The sequence below is a fragment of the Dermacentor albipictus genome, chromosome 5 (genome assembly GCF_038994185.2).
Source record: "Dermacentor albipictus isolate Rhodes 1998 colony chromosome 5, USDA_Dalb.pri_finalv2, whole genome shotgun sequence".
NCBI classification, from domain to species: Eukaryota; Metazoa; Arthropoda; class Arachnida; order Ixodida; family Ixodidae; genus Dermacentor; species Dermacentor albipictus.
Genome location: NC_091825.1, coordinates 75,013,251 through 75,029,718, shown reverse-complemented (window position 1 = coordinate 75,029,718; position 16,468 = coordinate 75,013,251). Strand labels below are relative to the sequence as shown.

Below are 16,468 nucleotides of genomic sequence, written 5' to 3'. Positions count from 1 at the left end.
AGAAAATATAATTTTGTTACGCGTTAGCTCAAACCGCTTTTCCAGCATCCGTGTAGTACGCCACGAAAAATCCCGACCAACTAGAGACTAACAACATCCCTACAGTAAAAATTTGTCGATGTGCCTCCTTATGACCTACGGCACCCCGTATTAAGCATCAAGGTACATATTAAGTGTAAGGAAGAAAACCCCTTCCAGTCACGCACAAACACAAACAACCCTTACGCTAGAATTGTTTCTAAGGGAACATTCTAGCCAGTGTTGTTGCTGGACATATCGTTTAAGATGGCGGCCGGCCAATATCCAAGAGCACTTATAGAAACGAAAAGCTTTGCGAAGTCAGCCCCAGAACAAGTAAGACCATGTACCTCACTGTCCGGGTCCCATGTTGTCTGTTCCGTCGTTTCAGGAGCGCCATGAATCGCAGTGGCCGGTACTTCTGCCTCCTTGCCGGTGGTTTCAGACACTGCGCCCTCATCAGCATATCTTGGTCCGTGGTGGTGGACATCTGACCTCAGCGTCGACGAGTCACGTGAGGATCTCGATGCGCCGACCGTACCGCGATGCGTCGAAACCTTTTCACCGCGAGTGAGAACCTTCGTGTGTAGCTCAATATCTGATGGAGGACTCCACGATATTGGCTCTAAATCGTCGTATTCCACAAAGCCGTGATCTTTGCGGGGCCAAATATTCGCTACAATGTCCTCGTTCATCATGAACAGTCCGATGACACCGATGAGAAACATCGCAGCGAGCGCCGTGATCGCAAGGGCAACCTGTGTTGAGGAGTACCGCGTCACCTGTCTTGTACATATAGCGTCGTGAAAAAAAAAAAGAGAAAAGTGCAAGCCAAAAAAGGGAAAATTTGGAGGACGCTTAAGCTTCGTCTTTTAGAGTGGAACGCGATAACATTCAAAGTACCCTGACTGGTTCTCACGCTTCCGGGCAACTGGAGCGTATGTAACGGCATTGTTTACCTGGAAACGGTGGCGGCGAACGGTATGCACGAAGGCGGGCTTTGTGGCGGAACCACAATTTCTTTGCGTGGTCCACGATGCAGTAAGACCCCTTAAACTTCGTAAAGTAGCGACACTCTCTTCCTCCGCCTTCACTCCTCCTCGTTTCTCCTCTCTTTCACGCTCCCTCCTCGACCGTGGCGCCGCCTACACCGCTCGAGCGTAGCAACGGCGCCAACATGAGCTCCTCTCCACTCCGTAGACGCTTCTCGAGCGAAAATGGCGCTGAAGCACGGCGCGAGGGCCCACGTGATGCTATTAGGCCAATAGAGATGCGGCGTCGGCCTCGGCCAGAGCGCGCAAATAGGAGGCGGCATTGTTCAAAGCGTGGCGCTACTTTACGAAGTTTAAGAGGTTAGCGCCAGCTGTAGTTAATGCAAAGAACCGGGCGCGCCGCGCCTTGGCCCCCAAGACACCCATCGTGCCGGTGCGCGTGAAATGGCGGACGCCGCGGCCGGTTTGTGTGTGTGTGTGTGTGTGTGTGTGTGTGTGTGTGTGTGTGTGTGTGTGTGTGTGTGTGTGTGTGTGTGTGTGTGTGTGTGTGTGTGTGTGTGTGTGTGAAGGGATTTCTTTGAGTTTTAGTGAAACAGAATCATGTTTTCTCGTAAAGTCAAAATTACAGTACGAGAGCTATCATGTCTGTAGCTCGTGCGCAATTCGTAGTGTACGGTTTTTCTGTGTATTTTACCTCGAGAAGTTAAATTAATTCACTCAACTCCTTGCATCATATGGAAGGCCTGGGTACATGTGGTTCGAGAATCTTTTTTTTAGGTGCTGTAATCTCTGACGGCAACGGCAACGCTCGACGCTAGATCTTTTTTGACACGACAACGGCCCGCTATCGCGTTAATATTAGACAGACAACATTGAAAATGATTGTAAATGTAAGCGAATAGCCCGAAAGAACCGACAAAGTGGACGAAGAGCGAGCATGAGCGAGGGACAGCTCCCTCCCCCTCTTTCCCCCTCGCCCATCTTCGCCACGCGGTTGCCCGAGAGCACACGCCTTTTTTCTCGTTGCCTTCCCTCACTTTCACGGAGTGCTGTCGTGGAGGGCGAACGTGTTTACTTCTTGCTCTCCGTGATGCGTCTGTTGCAACGCCTTTAGCGTTCTATGAAATGTTCACCTGCGCCTGCGGTGTATTTTTCGTGGGCGAGAATCCATACAGTATCCACTATGGATTCTCGTGTTCCCGTCCTCCGCATCGTCCACGATGGGCTGGCCACTACCGAGCGGCCAGGGAGACGTGCGCAGGCGACTGAGCGCGAGCCTCAATTTCCTCCCCTCCACTCGATTATGCGGCAGCTCACCTACGACGCCCTCCTTAACTCATCCTCCCCACATTTTGTAACTCAGTTGCCCAAGAGCATGCGCTCTTTCCTTCGGCGCGTTTCCTCGCCTTCCCTCCCCCAAACCCCCGACCTACCACCAAAACGGCCGAAATAGCCAAAGCAAGGTATTCGCTTTAAAAAGAAATTGGCACCTTTTCGGTAGGAGAAATTTTAAGTGCTCACTATGCATGGCAACAATATTTGATGAGTCATTGTCTTGTACTTTGAGGAAAACTTCACTACAGACAAGATGGAAGGACGCCCCCCTCCTCCCTATCCCCCAAAACAAAATAATTAGTCGAAGAACAGCGCGATAAACAATGGACGAGAAAGAAACACGCCTTATCCCTCGTCAATATGCAATACCAATTGACTAGGCATTCAGTACTTCTGAATGAATAACGCTATGCTTTCGTTCCCTGTTCCATATGTTTGCAGTGATTGTTTCTTTTTCCAGTATGCATACTCTAACGAAGCAAGGTACGTTGTGCGCGTCCGACCAATGCCTTCAGCGCAAAGACGAGTGTGTTATTATGTAAAAAATTAACAAAGCTTCTTGCTAGATGTGTTTCAAAAGAAAGTCTGTTACCAACTTACTGTTTCCATTGCGCTGCACTTCACTACACCGCGACTATTAAAGCTGAGTAGTTCCCTCGGCTATCTTGCGAATTACTCGAAGGCACGTCGGTTGCGTAAAGATACACTTAGCGTGGGCTTATAATATGTATAATACGTGAAAGTTTTTGTACGATAGCGTCAATGTAATATCCGGTGTATAGTGTGGCTACTCTTTCTCATGCACTGCACTGCCACCAACGGTTTGCATCCACACGCCTTACCCTGCACCTTGTCACGTAATAGAAGAGCCTACGCATATTTGTTACGTAGGGTGAACACGTACATAAAGCTTTTGAGCCAGTTAACTTTTGCCCGTTGGCTTCGTGCCGAGCGCGATGCGAAGGTATCAGCTCTAAATATGTCCCTGATTAATTAAGTATGCCAGTTCAAAAGATGGTATGTCACAATTTCTTGCGTACCGTTGGAGGCCACGAAGCCGCGGTTTCCACGGTGCCACCCTCAAAGTCTTCGTTGTAAACTCGTGGTAGCGAGCTGGTGCCAATGCCCTGAAGGACTGCCTCCTGGTGTCCTCCGGGAACTCCAGTGCCTACTCGTACGACGCCTATTTTCTGTACGAATTGGCCGGGGATTCGCACGTTGCTGTGCCGTCGGCTGAACCCCTGGCGCCATAAGGACGCCAAACGGGACTCTGAGCTACTCGAGTAGGCGTCTTCTGCTCGGGGTCTCCTGGCTGCTCCCTTGATAAAACTCATATTGAGCGGCTGTAGGCTTCCTGTCGTGGCCATGTCATACAAGTGGGAGCTGTGCACGAAGAGAAGCCGCCAGAAAGACGGTTGTATTATTCTTTTTTTTTCGCTCAAACCTTTAGGTACGTACCCACAGCGGGTGGTGGGGGTGGTGATGATGATAGGTTTAAAGATAGTGGCACCTTCTCTCGGCCAAGGCTATAGTAAATTTCATAAATTTATTCTTTGCTTCACGTTTTTTTAAACACACCATTGAAGGTTTATCCTCAAAGCCGGGGAAAACAAGATTGGCGTATCCCACGCTTATGTGAGAATAGGTGTGTAACGAGGCTTTGCTTGATGTTGGCACAAATGCTAAACAAGTGTTATGCAGATGTAATGGTAACGACCGATATGTTTGCACAAAAAGACGCACGTGAAGTGAGCTCTTACGCAGATTAAATTTAAGGACGCAAGTGCAATACAATATTCGAAAACTTAGAGCGCAAGAAGACACTGGATTACGAAAAGAAACACACCACCACAAGTTTTCACTCACAACTTATCTTTCATATATATATATATATATATATATATATATATAGCAGTTTTTTGCACAGGCCGACATGGCGACTTCCAGTATACATCATAACGAGATTTCCGGATGAGAACTGAAGGGTCCGGTGGCGACTGTCGTAGCGAGGCCTTTTTGACGCCTGAGCCGCTGTAAGTAGATCACAGGCAATCTGGTGAGCCATAAGAGCCCGTCCAATAGCGTCATGGGCGCATTCTGTGGTATGTCGCGACGCCGAAGGTTACAAGGTGTCCAATGGCAGAGTGGGATGGCGACCAAACAAGAGGTAGAAAGGCGAGAAACCCGTGTTATCAAGACATGACGAATTGTACGCAAATGTCACGCAGGGCACCGTGCTGTCCCAATCGCGTCTTCTTAAATGTACATAGCCAACATCTCTGTAAAAGTGCGATTCAGCCGTTCGGTCAGTCTGTTCCTTTATAGGTCATATGCGGTTGCGAGCTATTGTTCGGTGGAGCAGGAACGAAGTATGTCTTCGACAACTTGGGACAGGAAGTAGCGGACACGATCTGTCAGCAGCTGCCTTGACACGCCATGGTGAAGAATCACCTTTTTAAATAAACAGTGTGCTACATCTGTAGCACAGCCGGTGGGCAGGGCACGTGTAATGGCATAGCGCGCCGCATGCACGCATTTATTTGCTTTTATGGATGTGGGAAGGACGTCAAGAAAGTCCATGCCGACATGAAAGAAAGGGTCCGTTGTAACATCGATTGGATGGAGGGGGTCAGCAGGTAGCGCGCATGGCCTCGTTCGACGCTGGCAGGGCTCGCAAGCTGCAATGTAACGTCGCACAGAGCTGTAAAGGCCTGGCCAGAAGAAGCGACGTCGAACTCTGTCGTAAGTGCGGGACGTGCCAAGGTGTCCGCAGTGGGTGCGTCGTGCTCAGCGAGAACAGTAGAATGGTGATGAAGAGGGACAACTAGCATTAAATCTGGTCCATCAGAGTTGAATTTGCGTCTATAAAGAATGTTTTGATGGAGCACAAACATGCTGGTTGAGCGATCTGATTGTCCTGAAGTCAAGCGATCAATGATGGACCGGAGAGAGTCGCCCTTTCACTGCTGAGTAACGATGTCGCGAAACTCAGAAATGACCAGAAGACAACTGTCGGCATCCTGTTCGTCGCTGTCAGGAAGATCGAAGAGATGACGAGACAAGCAGTCGACATCCAGATGTAAACGGTCGGACTTGCACGTTACAACGAAAGAGTGCTCTTGAAGTATATGAGTGCCCAGCAAACAAGGCGGCCAGTCAGGTCTTTCAATGACGATAGCCAGCACAGGGAATGGTGGTCAGTGATGACAGGAAATGGGCGGCCAAACAAGTAAGGGTGAAATTTAGCCACTGCTCACACCAGAGCTAGGTACTCACGCTCGGTGACAGGAAACTTACGCTCTGAAAGGGACAAGAGGCGACTGGCGTAGACAATGACGCACTCGACTCCATTTTGCTGTTGGGCAAGGACAGCACTTATGCCATGGCCACTGGCGTCTGTGCGAACTTGAGTTGGTGCTGATGGATCAAAGTGGCCTATTATCGGAGGCGTTGCTAACAAGGGGATGAGGGTGCCGAAGGCGTCAAATTGTTTGCGTCCCCAATAGAATGACGTGTCCTTCTTGAGAAGGTCAGTCAATGGCCGGGTGATATCCGCAAAATAAAAAAAAACGACGAAAATAGGAGCATAAGCCCACGCAGCTGCACATCTTTTGCTGGGCAGTCTATAGGAAAGTTCTTGACTGCGTGAATCTTATCATAACCAAGATGTATACCGGCAGCACTGACAAGGTGGCCAAGAAATTTGACTTCGGCGTGGCCAAAATGGCACTTAGAAGAGTTAAGTTGAAGGCCAGCTTCTCTTGGTACAGGCCATCTGGTATAACAAAAGCTGTTTTCTCACGGTCGAGATCACTAAACAAGATCAGCCAATAGCCGGATCGTAGGTCGACTGAAGAGAAGTGTTTCTTTTCGTGAAGGCAGTCGAGAGCGTCAATAATCCGCGGGAGAGAGTACACATTCTTCTTCGTGACCTGGTTCAGTTGACGGTAGTCGATTGAATATATATATATATATATATATATATATATATATATATATATATATATATATATATATATATATATATATATATATATGTAGCGTGCATGTCAAGATTAGGTAAATAAACATATATCCAAGGTGCGTGTTCAACATCGATGAGTGAAACTGCATTCTCTGTCAGCGGGCTATAAAATAATTCTGTAATAAAAAATGCAGCCATAACGATGTGAATCGTTTTTGGCAATTCTGTTTCAAGAGTAATGTACAAAATTCCCCTTTCCTGTGGTCATATGTATACTGGTCAAATAGGCTGATGTGTTATTTTGTTGTAGCGCAAGCTGAACAAGGACAAGAGAAAGGCACATCTTACACACACAGCGTTAGATGTGTGTGTCAGATGTGCCTTTCTCTTGTTCTTGTTCAGCTTGCGCTACAAGATTTGCCGTACCAACAAACCCCCCTAGCTATCATCATCTATGTGTTAACACACGCTTCAGAGAACACAGAAATTAATTAAATGGGGCGCCGTCCTCTCATCTTGCCCCACATCGTCAATTTACATTGACATTGTCAAGTGTAAACTCCTCTTCGAAAACAGAATAATTTTGTACTGTCACCCTGACCAAGGCGCACGAGAAATCTCGTCAGGATATCATATGATTAAGAATTACGCTCTGTGAGTAAGCCAACCATCGTTATTACTGCATGACAGAGAATTCAATTTCAATAATTGATGTTGAACATGCGCCTCAAATGTATGTTTGATTTACCTCGTCTAGACATGCGCGATGTGTCTATATTTTATATATATATATATATATATATATATGTTTCCATACGTGCAGTAAAGATACGTTGTGAGTGAGCACGTGTGATGTGTGTTCTTTTTCTTCGTCGAGTGTCCTTTTGCACTCTAAGTTTTCTAACAATCAAATACCAACAAGCCTACCTATACATCCTATTGCAATGTAATGTTTAACCAAGCTTAACCCAGTCAGGCAGGTGTAACATAATGACGGAAATGTTTCGATGCAGGTACGGCCTCGGTTTCAGGTCGAAAAAAGGCACATTTAATGCACACATTTTCTTTAAATTACGCATTGTTAAAACTGTGACTGTTTGTAATCGTCGAGGCAATTAAAAAAAGCACCTAAACAAACTCGGGAAAACGGCAGTAGCCAGAGCATACGGCCGAGGTAAGCAAACACGACGGCAATGGGAAGGCAACGCTCTATTGATGACAATGGAAAGATCACAATGATAGTGAATGATAGCTGCATGACGATGACGCCATGACGACAACTGGCGTGATAACGTCAGCTGCATATTGATGCCGATAAAAGAAAAAAAAAATAATTGCCAGTACTCAGATATCTGCGATCCGTAGAGCTACAATATGGCTCGCATCATAGCCCACAATGTTGCATAAAAACTTGAAAATCCGTTAAGCAAATAAAAATCTCTTGAAAAGTCGGTGAGCAGCTGTGCGAAGCTCCTGGCAGGCGACTTGTTGTCGCCCGAAAGATGGCCGCCGCCGGCTTCACCCGAGCCCATAGGCCGGTACAGGCGACTTACGCTACAGCACTTTAACGTCCTTGGAAGGGCTGCGTGGGCATAGCCGGTTCAACGAGCAGGGTGACACGGAGCACGTATGCGCTACCACACTCGGCACAGAACGGCGACGGCTTCGAGTGCGTATATAAATGCTATAGACACTCGAGGGAATTCGAGCAGAAAAACGTTGGTTTGGTGGCATTACAAATCTCACATGCAAATTTTAGAAGCCTACAATTCTTGCACGTTGAAGTAAGTAGTAGTAGTAGTAGTAGTAGTAGTAGTATTAGTAGTAGTAGTAGCAACAGTCCCTTGTTTTTTCAGTCGGAAGAAAAAAAAAGAAGGTCACCGTTTTCACAGCGACACCACATATTTCTCCTTGTCGTCCCTACATTATACGAGGACATAATAATAACATTACTTCGAACCCTAAGCTTCTTTTAATTAGGAGGTGTAGAACAAGGGAAAGAGCAGAGCTTTGTGTAAGTTTTGGTGGATTTGAGAGATACTTGAGATACTTGTTTTGTTGCTGGCCTTATGTGTTGGTTGTCACTGATACACAAGTCCTTCACACACAAAAAAAAGAAGAAAGAAAGAAAGAAAGAAGAATAGAAAGGAACCTGAGTTGTTCATCTAGTTACGAAGAAGTAATTTTATGAAACTGAGAGTGTGCAATCGAAGAAGCTTCTAGGCGAGGTAGAACATTACATGGATTTTGTCAGAAAAATAAAACAAAAAATTATTTGACTTAACAGAAATTTAAGAGCAAGCAAAACATAAGCTGTGAAGAGGCCACTGGGCTCATATTAAAATAAAATCTTCGTTTATCCTTTCTATTGACGTTAAGTCCAAAATGTTTCATCAGCATGCATGCATTATTTGATGTCGTCTAGTACGTTACAGCTTCAATATATATATTTATGCTGCGAAAGTGTCTGCGCAGCATTGCGGTTCAACCGTTATCGCACTGCGTGCGTCGACACCGCTAGCGACACTGCGTGCGAGCGGGTCGTGAAACGTACGCGATGTGGTTCTCTCTGAAAGGTTACTTGCTCACTAAGTGTTGCAGTCCTTATGAGGTTGCAGCAATGCAGTAGACAACGCAGGCGAGACTTGCATTTCATAGTTGGCAGGGGAAGAACGCCAAATTGATCGCGACACCGATTATTTGTTCATGTGAATAATGCACTTTTTATATACTCTTGTTTAAATTCATGTTCAGCACATTGTATATCTGCAATGGCAGACGGACTTTTGCATCGGAAAAGGAGGTGGTGAGTGCTTACCTAATAATTATTTTTGTTTTTTCCTCTATATCTTGTTACAGGTGAAACACATGCGCGAAGCCATCATAGAGAATAGAAAGGAAACAGCCTGGTACACACAGAAGTTCAAGAAAACTGTGTGCAAGAAACGTCGTTTGGAATAGCCTCGCAACGAATATTGAAACAACCTTAAATTTTGCGGGCACCTTAATCTTAGGACTGTCGTGTAAATTGATTCAGGTGTCGTTAAATAACCTCAGGTGTTCGAAATGAATCCAGAGCCGCTTTTTTCCAAACCAGCCTCGTTAGAATACTTGTGTTCCTTTGGAACCATATACCCTATCATTTGAATTTAGGTTCCTCCATGGTCATCATCATTACCATTTTCCCGCGCTAGGATTTCACCGAAGCAGCACGTGGTTGGCCGGAGTCGAGGAGGACGCTGAAGTTAGCATCGCGCGTGCTAACGCGAATGCATGGGCCGATTCTCGTGACAGCGATCATCGATACAGGGCCGAGAACAATTCTCAAGAATGGCTTCAGGGTCGCACCGAAGCCTGAAGAGTGCCAGCGAGCATTCCGCAGACGCCACTCGGCAACAAGATGTACTTGCGAACCCGGCTTTGTGCAAATCTCTCTACCGCTTGTCGGAGGATCCTTTCAAGCAGCGACTTGCGTCGTCTGGCAAGAGCACGGTGGCTCTGCTGGCGGCGTCCCTGCCTTCATCGCAAGGCGTTCCACCGCAGGAGACAGCGGTGCCCGCGGAAGTCGCGACCGTATCGCGCCCGTCACCTATCCTGAGCAGCCCCAGCCTAGGTGGCTTCAGCGACGTGCGCAGGCTGTCGCCGGTATACTCGCGCGACGAGGACCGCTGGAGCCCGCGAAGCATGAGCCGCCTCTTCTCGCAATCCACGTACGGCTATGACTTCGACCTGGCGTCGCTGTCGCATCACGTGAGCTCCGCGGCCGAGGAGCGCGGTCTACGCGGTCACGCGGGTGCCTGCCCGCGGTACACGCTGGTCACGTTTCTGGTTGCGGTGCTGGTGGCCTGCCTCACGGCGGTCGTGGTGGACATGAGATGGACCGCCCTGGCCCGCGACCACTGGCGACGGCTCTTGGTAGACGAAGACCTTCCTCCGGTTGCGCTGGCGCCTGCCGAAGGCAACACGTCGGTGGAGAGGACCCCGTATCTTTCGCGGACTCCCATGGCCACAAGCGAGTTGTCGTCGAAGGCCAGTCAAGAGTTCGAAGTTACGGCGGGTGACTTAACGGCTGCGCATGACGAGCGGGAGGACGCCGCCATAGTCATGAAGGTCACCAAGCCGCCAAGAAGCGAGAAAGTTGCAACGAGAGGAAGGAAGCGCACCGTAGCGCTGAGGCGGGCCACGTCGTCTCTGCCGCGGCGGCCCTCGAGTACGAAACGCCCTCGCACGCGACGTCCTACGGCAACGAGGCGGGAAGGGAAGTTAGGTTCTCGACGGAACGTCCAGTCGGCACCGATACGCAGGCCTGTAAGTTGACTGCAGCGCCGTATCCGCTTCAACAGTTGGAGCTCTATATTAAGAAAGTAAAAGAAGCAGCTCTGACTTACAACTAAACTTAACAGGTCACCGCAGAGCAATATACAGGGTGTCCCACGTAACTTGAGCCAAACATTAAGTATATGCAAATGCCACGTAGCTGGACCGACCCAAGGTAATGTTGTTTGGCATCGCTCGGAGATACTCAGATCATTTCTTGTGTTCCGCCTAATTGAATAATTAGTCTAATTAATCAGCTTCGTAATTATTATAATCACGTAAAAGGTGTCAATGAGAAAATTGTAGAGCAGCTTGAAAAACGCCCGGCACAGCTTTCTGCTACTCAATACGTGTTACACAAAAGCATTTCTCCGAGCGGGAAGGAAGCCCGCGAATACACGTAAAATTGCCGCGCACTCTGGCTGCACGAAGCACTTTGCGTGTATGCGCGGGCTTCTTTCACGCTCGGAAAAACTTTAATGCAGCGCGTATTAAGCAGCAGAAAGCTGTGCCGGGCGTTTTTCAAGCTGCCCTACAATTTTCTCATTGACACTTTTCATCTAATTATAATAACGAGAAACTTGATTAAATAGTAAGTTCAATTATCCAATTAGGTGGAACGCAAGAATAATCTTAGTATCTCCAAGCGACGGCAAACAACACTACCTTGGTTTGGTACAGCTACGTGGCATTTGCATATACCTAAGGTTTGGCTCTAGTTACGTGGGAACTCGCTCTCTGTACTAAATGAAAAGGAAACATAAAAGGGCTAACAGCTTTGCAATGTAGCTGTACAGAGCAATCTTAGGCTCGCTCTGTGAAACATGGAGATCGATTTTTTTTGCCTATTGACGTTACTTTGGCTGTGTGCATCCTCTTATACAGTGATATTGTAATTGTTTTTAGCTCTTTTACCTTTAATTTCTGTCTGCCATGTTCATTTGTTTCTTTAAGTGTCCTTTCGTATGCAGTACGAGTGTACATTGCCTGTGGGGACCAAGAAAATTTAGCTGTAAGTCAGCGCCCCGTCTGTGTCTTTTTTCTTCTCGTGTCCCAAGTTGTTGCGCTATTTTAGAATGTCAAGTGTGTAGTACTAACCTGCCCAAGCTTCTACTTTAACAGCATTTATGTCCTCGTTCGTTGATATGAGAAAAACGACGTTAATAAGCTCACCCAGACGCGTTATGAAAGACTACGCCCTCGATAAATGAGCGGCAGAAAATCATATGCAGGCATGTCTGGACAGCTGGCACAGTTAAGATAGGGCTCACTTAAGATCGCTCGGAGGAGCCTTCACCCTGTAGGAGGCGTAAAATTAAAATGATGACGATGGCGATTAGACATGAATGAATGCATGACATTTTTGCATATGTGAGCTTGGATCATGCGGCTGTCTTTATCGATAAAGTTCAACAAAACTGATCTTTGGGCGTGTTGACTTAGCCTCATCTGTGATGACAGCGCCACAAAGACAAACAGGCACGAAGGAAACGAACGGGACAAGCGCTCACCTGTCCCTTCTGTCACGTCTTTCTTTCAGAGCGTGTCCCGTCACTTCTTTCGTCCCGGTCCGTGTATTTGTTGTGCTGTTACCAAAGATATTCTTGCAGAATCGCATTAGGTATATTTATGGAACCATACCGTGCTATTATAACCTCCAATAAATATATCTCGTGGATGTCGTTTAAACTAACAGGTGTCCTACTAGATGGAACCTAAAAAAAATTCAAAAAAGAACCTTTGTTTTCGTTCTTTCTTCTTTTTTGCTCTTTGTACAGACTAAGCACAAGTGCGGCCTGGCCTTCTACACGTACTGTTCGACGTTCCGGCACGAGGCCTACTACCGCCACACAACACGTTCGTGCGTCCGTACTGTCACGGACGACGTGCACGTGTGCAACCACTCCCCAAACAGATTCACCTCGCGCAGCGAGTGCCAGAGAAAATGCGTCCGCAACCCGATGCCCTCGGAGGCCTGCTTCGAGAAGACGCTGTTCTCCTGGTGCAACAGGTATACACTTGCGTAATACTCGCTCAAGGCGTTTGGTGCGCCGCATGATAAAGTTGACACCGAAATGCGCATAGCCTGCCACTAGCCATAACAGAATACGCTGCAGTCGTCATAGACTGCTACAGCATGCTACAGCTTGATACAGCTTTGAACCGTGAGAAGGGCTGTCATTGCCAATATTATGGAAGAAATGGGTCCTGGTACAAAAAAAGTTTCGCGGAGATCACAAAGTTCAGCAGCTATGCGCAATACAAACAGCAAGCAGCTGCAACGTCGCAGGCGGTAGGTACATTCGTGCATCGAAAATAACACGTGCTCTGCCGATACCATCATTCTTGGACTAAGATCACAATGCGGTGCTTCTAAGGTCGACGAACCTGGGCGCAAATAATTCCGTGCTAATCAAGGCTGTGGTTGGCAATACATCTAGTTCTCTTTTGCTGCCATTGTGTCGCCTCGTTGCCCTAGTTGATGACTCTCATTTACTTTCGCGCAATGCAAACTGGGAGCTCCAAAGGGCCGTTGCCCTCTTAAGAACTCGCGCTTCGTCGAAACGATTGCGATTTCAGTACCCTGCGTAATCTCAAGATTGAAAGTTCATTGATAACACCAGACGGGGCAAAAATAACAGTAGTTCAGAGAGTCCATTCTCAAGCGGGAAGTTCCCAGGATTGACAGCGGTTGCGGTGCCATCTTTGCTTCAAGCTTTAGTAATCATAGTTGCGACAATATGATAAATACTACTGGGGGATGGTACACGCGTAAGCTAGCATTGGCTTGGAATGCGGCAATAATATCCGCTCACACGCTTGCGTAAAAGCAACAAAGGAAGAAAGTACAGAAACTACGCTTCTATTATGAGTAACGTGTGCTGATGGGATAATTAGTTCATGATTCAATGTTAAATAGCGCTAAGTAAGACACGGACGAGAATAAGACAACGTTTCTCTTGTCCTTGTAGTCCACGTCTCATTTTGCGCTATTCTTACGGTTGGCCTCCTCTGAGTTACAGAAACCACGGTTCTTTTATGACTGTCATGTGTTGCTGGGATAACTCGTTCATGAATCAAGAATAATAACAACGCAAAGTAAGACATGGACTGGGAGGACAAGATGGCGCTTGTCTTGTCTGTCTCGTCCATGTCTTCTTTTGCGCTATTCTTAGGCTTGGCATCCTGTGTATTATGTTGCTTGCATTCGTAACTGCTCTTGTTTCACTGTTCTCAAGCCACCGTATAATATTTTTTTTACTTCCATTAGACGAGACGTTAGCGCCAGCTGGTGGGTTTTCGACGGCAAGCGATGCCGGCCGTGGCATTTCCCGAAGGGCCTATGCCCAAGCCCCTACGACAGCGACGTCTTCGGCAGCCTCGGCGAATGCGAGCGCCGCTGCTCATCGTCGGTGGATGTAGGCGTTGACGGCGCCAGGCGCCGGGTGACGTGTAGGGGACCTGGAGAAGGAGTCACGTGCGACTCCCACGTCCTGCGGTTCCCGTACTTTGCCGACATGTCGACCGGCGGTGATGGTCGCGTGCGCTGCATCAGGGCTTCGGCAGCGACCTTGCTCACGCACCGGTGCCTTGTCGGCTCCAACCGGTTCTCCTCGGACGTAGCCTGCAAGCGAGCCTGCGTGGACGGCGTCACGCTCAGGCGCGGGAAGAACGTATAGTCAGCGTAATGAAGTCGTTTCTACATTTACATCTGTCTTATTTCTTTCTACGCGCGTGCTTTAGTCTATCTTTGTAACGGTTACTCGCTTCTTATCTCGTGGATGAAGTGACGTCTGGGGAAGTATTTCGTTAAATATACGTCATCCTCACGAGCGCCCTTCACTTCATTACAAGCTATTGAAGGGATCCGTCGTCAAACTGAATTACAGTACGTGCACCCTTCCTTTGTTGTTCCTTGTCAGAAGGAAGCGTGAAATAATGCAACTTTATTGTTTCTGGCACTTGGGTACCACGTAAAACCTACTCTATAGCGGTACATTTTATATATATTAGCCAATTATAAATTAGGTTGAGCTCTCCTATTGCTAGGTTGCTTAGCTAGCCGCTCACATAAATTATCCGCAAAACTCTTAGGGTCTGCAGGCGCCACATAGTTGAGTTGCTTGACCAATAGAGACCTGCAAAAGGACGAGGTCGTAGGTTAAACATTCGCCAGTTGGCCTTTTTAAGTGAAGCTTTATTTGCCTACCAGGTACAGATAATTTGCTGCTAGATCTGCCTGCAAGAGTGCCACTTGCGCCGGGTAGTGAGACAGTTGAAGCTCAGTTCTGTGCGTGCGACTTTAACAAACGTGTGGAGTTGCTTGCCGCCTCGGCATTCAGCCACGCTCAAGTGTTGTACTTATTGTATAATGCGTTCTCGCAGATTTTCTCGTAGTTATTGAAAATGGGCGCGCGCGTAGCTAATATTCCGATAGGGAAAATCTACGGTGACTGGTACCGGAGCAGTTGGCAATAGCGCGTTCCTGTTAAGTGTCTTCGCGATTCCAGCCATGACCGAGAAGTTGTCGTCTGGATTCAGAGCAGTGGCGCTCGCATTCCGAGATTAACGGAATGAAGTGATTTATGTTGAGATTTTTGCTCATGCTAAATGTAGCCAGGTGGGGGTATACGATGTTGCAGGGATTCTGACAGCTCTCGTAAGCGTTTGAGCTGTGAAACCAAATCGCGAACTTGTTATCCAGCTGCGGCATGAAGCCATAAATAGTGGTAGAACAGAGGCTGTTTCAGTCGTAACAGTTCTACGGAAACCCGCAAGGTGGAGAGAATTAAGGTGAAAATGAGACATCCACCCAATCTTTTGTAGCAATTGCTACGATTGGGTGAATGTCTCATTTGTCCATTATTCTCTCTATTTTGCGGGTTTCCACATAATTGTTACGTCAAAATCTTGCCTTTGTTTCGAGTCATTGACAAATTCGACTTCGCCCTGCCATCTGCAAACTGCTTGGCAAACTCAGATGGTAGAGCGGCTGCTCCGGAATTGCGGTGATCCCAGGCTTGAGTCCCGGACCAGGAGGAATTTTACAGCGAAGCTGTATACCTCTATCGTCCAAGGAAATTTTCGTGTCGTTGACGTGGTAAGCAAAAAAAAAAAAAATTAGCATGCGTGGGCCGACCCCGGAGATCGTGCAATGCCGGGCCGAGCCGCTGCGGTGTAGCAGGCGTTAAGCACTCCTCATACGTGGGCCAGTACTGAAGATAGGGCCACGCCGGGCCGACCCACGGTGGAGGGGAAGTAAGCGTTAAGCGTTCTCCATACGTGGACTGATTCCCTAGGTAGTGCAATGCCGGGCCGACCCACTGCGGAGGTGAAGCAGGCGTTAAGCACTCCCCATACGTAGGCCGATCCCGACGATAGTGCAATGGCGGGCCGACCCGCGGCAGAGGGGCAGTTCGCCATTAAGGTGCCCACATACGTAGCTTCACTGGTCATTCTTTTTCACAGTGTGGAAGGGCACCTAGTTTTTTCTTCAACTGCAATGCTTTCTTTTCAAGGATCCCATATGGGTTTCCTTAGTAGCAGTTGCTACGATTGGGCGGATGTCTCATTTTACATTAATTACTTCTCCACACTTTTCGGGTTTCCGCAGAACTATTACGTCAAAATCTTGCCTTTACTTTGAGTTGTTGACAAATTTGTCTTCGCCCTGTCATCTGCTATCCTCCTGGTTAGCTCAGATGGTAGAGCGGCTGCCCGGAAAGGTGGTGGTCCCATGTTCGAGCCCGGACAAATTTTTCAACTGCGAGGCTATTCTTTCGACGAACCCGTATGGGTTTCCTTTGTAGCAATTGCTACGATTGGGTTGATGTCCAATTCT

General features: G+C 47.7%; 2 protein-coding genes across 3 annotated transcripts in view; one reads left to right on the top strand and one right to left on the bottom strand.

Annotated features, from left to right (window-relative positions):
* LOC135899758 (uncharacterized) overlaps positions 1 to 3,788 on the bottom strand; it is a 34,592-nt gene extending 30,804 nt beyond the window's left edge. For both annotated transcript variants that reach the window (XM_065429089.2, XM_065429090.2), the window contains exons 1-2: positions 3,386 to 3,788; positions 369 to 776 (exon numbers count right to left, since the gene is read on the bottom strand). In XM_065429089.2, the coding sequence (XP_065285161.1) occupies positions 369 to 776; positions 3,386 to 3,712 (735 nt within the window). In that variant the 5' untranslated portion in view covers positions 3,713 to 3,788. The remainder of the gene's footprint in view (positions 1 to 368; positions 777 to 3,385) is intronic.
* A 5,706-nt stretch (positions 3,789 to 9,494) lies between these two features.
* On the top strand, positions 9,495 to 14,335 carry LOC135899759 (uncharacterized). The gene is made up of 3 exons (XM_065429091.2): positions 9,495 to 10,617; positions 12,405 to 12,637; positions 13,898 to 14,335. The coding sequence occupies exons 1-3, from the start codon at positions 9,640 to 9,642 to the stop codon at positions 14,304 to 14,306; spliced, it is 1,620 nt and encodes a 539-aa protein (XP_065285163.1). The 5' UTR covers positions 9,495 to 9,639; the 3' UTR covers positions 14,307 to 14,335.
* Positions 14,336 to 16,468: the final 2,133 nt, after the last annotated feature.

Excerpts from the sequence above, each read along its gene's own strand:
- LOC135899759 (XM_065429091.2), top strand. The coding sequence starts at position 9,640 with ATGGCTTCAGGGTCGCACCGAAGCCTGAAGAGTGCCAGCGAGCATTCC. Across the intron at positions 10,618-12,404 it reads CGGCACCGATACGCAGGCCT|ACTAAGCACAAGTGCGGCCT; the intron begins GTAAGTTGACTG and ends CTCTTTGTACAG. Across the intron at positions 12,638-13,897 it reads CTGTTCTCCTGGTGCAACAG|ACGAGACGTTAGCGCCAGCT; the intron begins GTATACACTTGC and ends TACTTCCATTAG.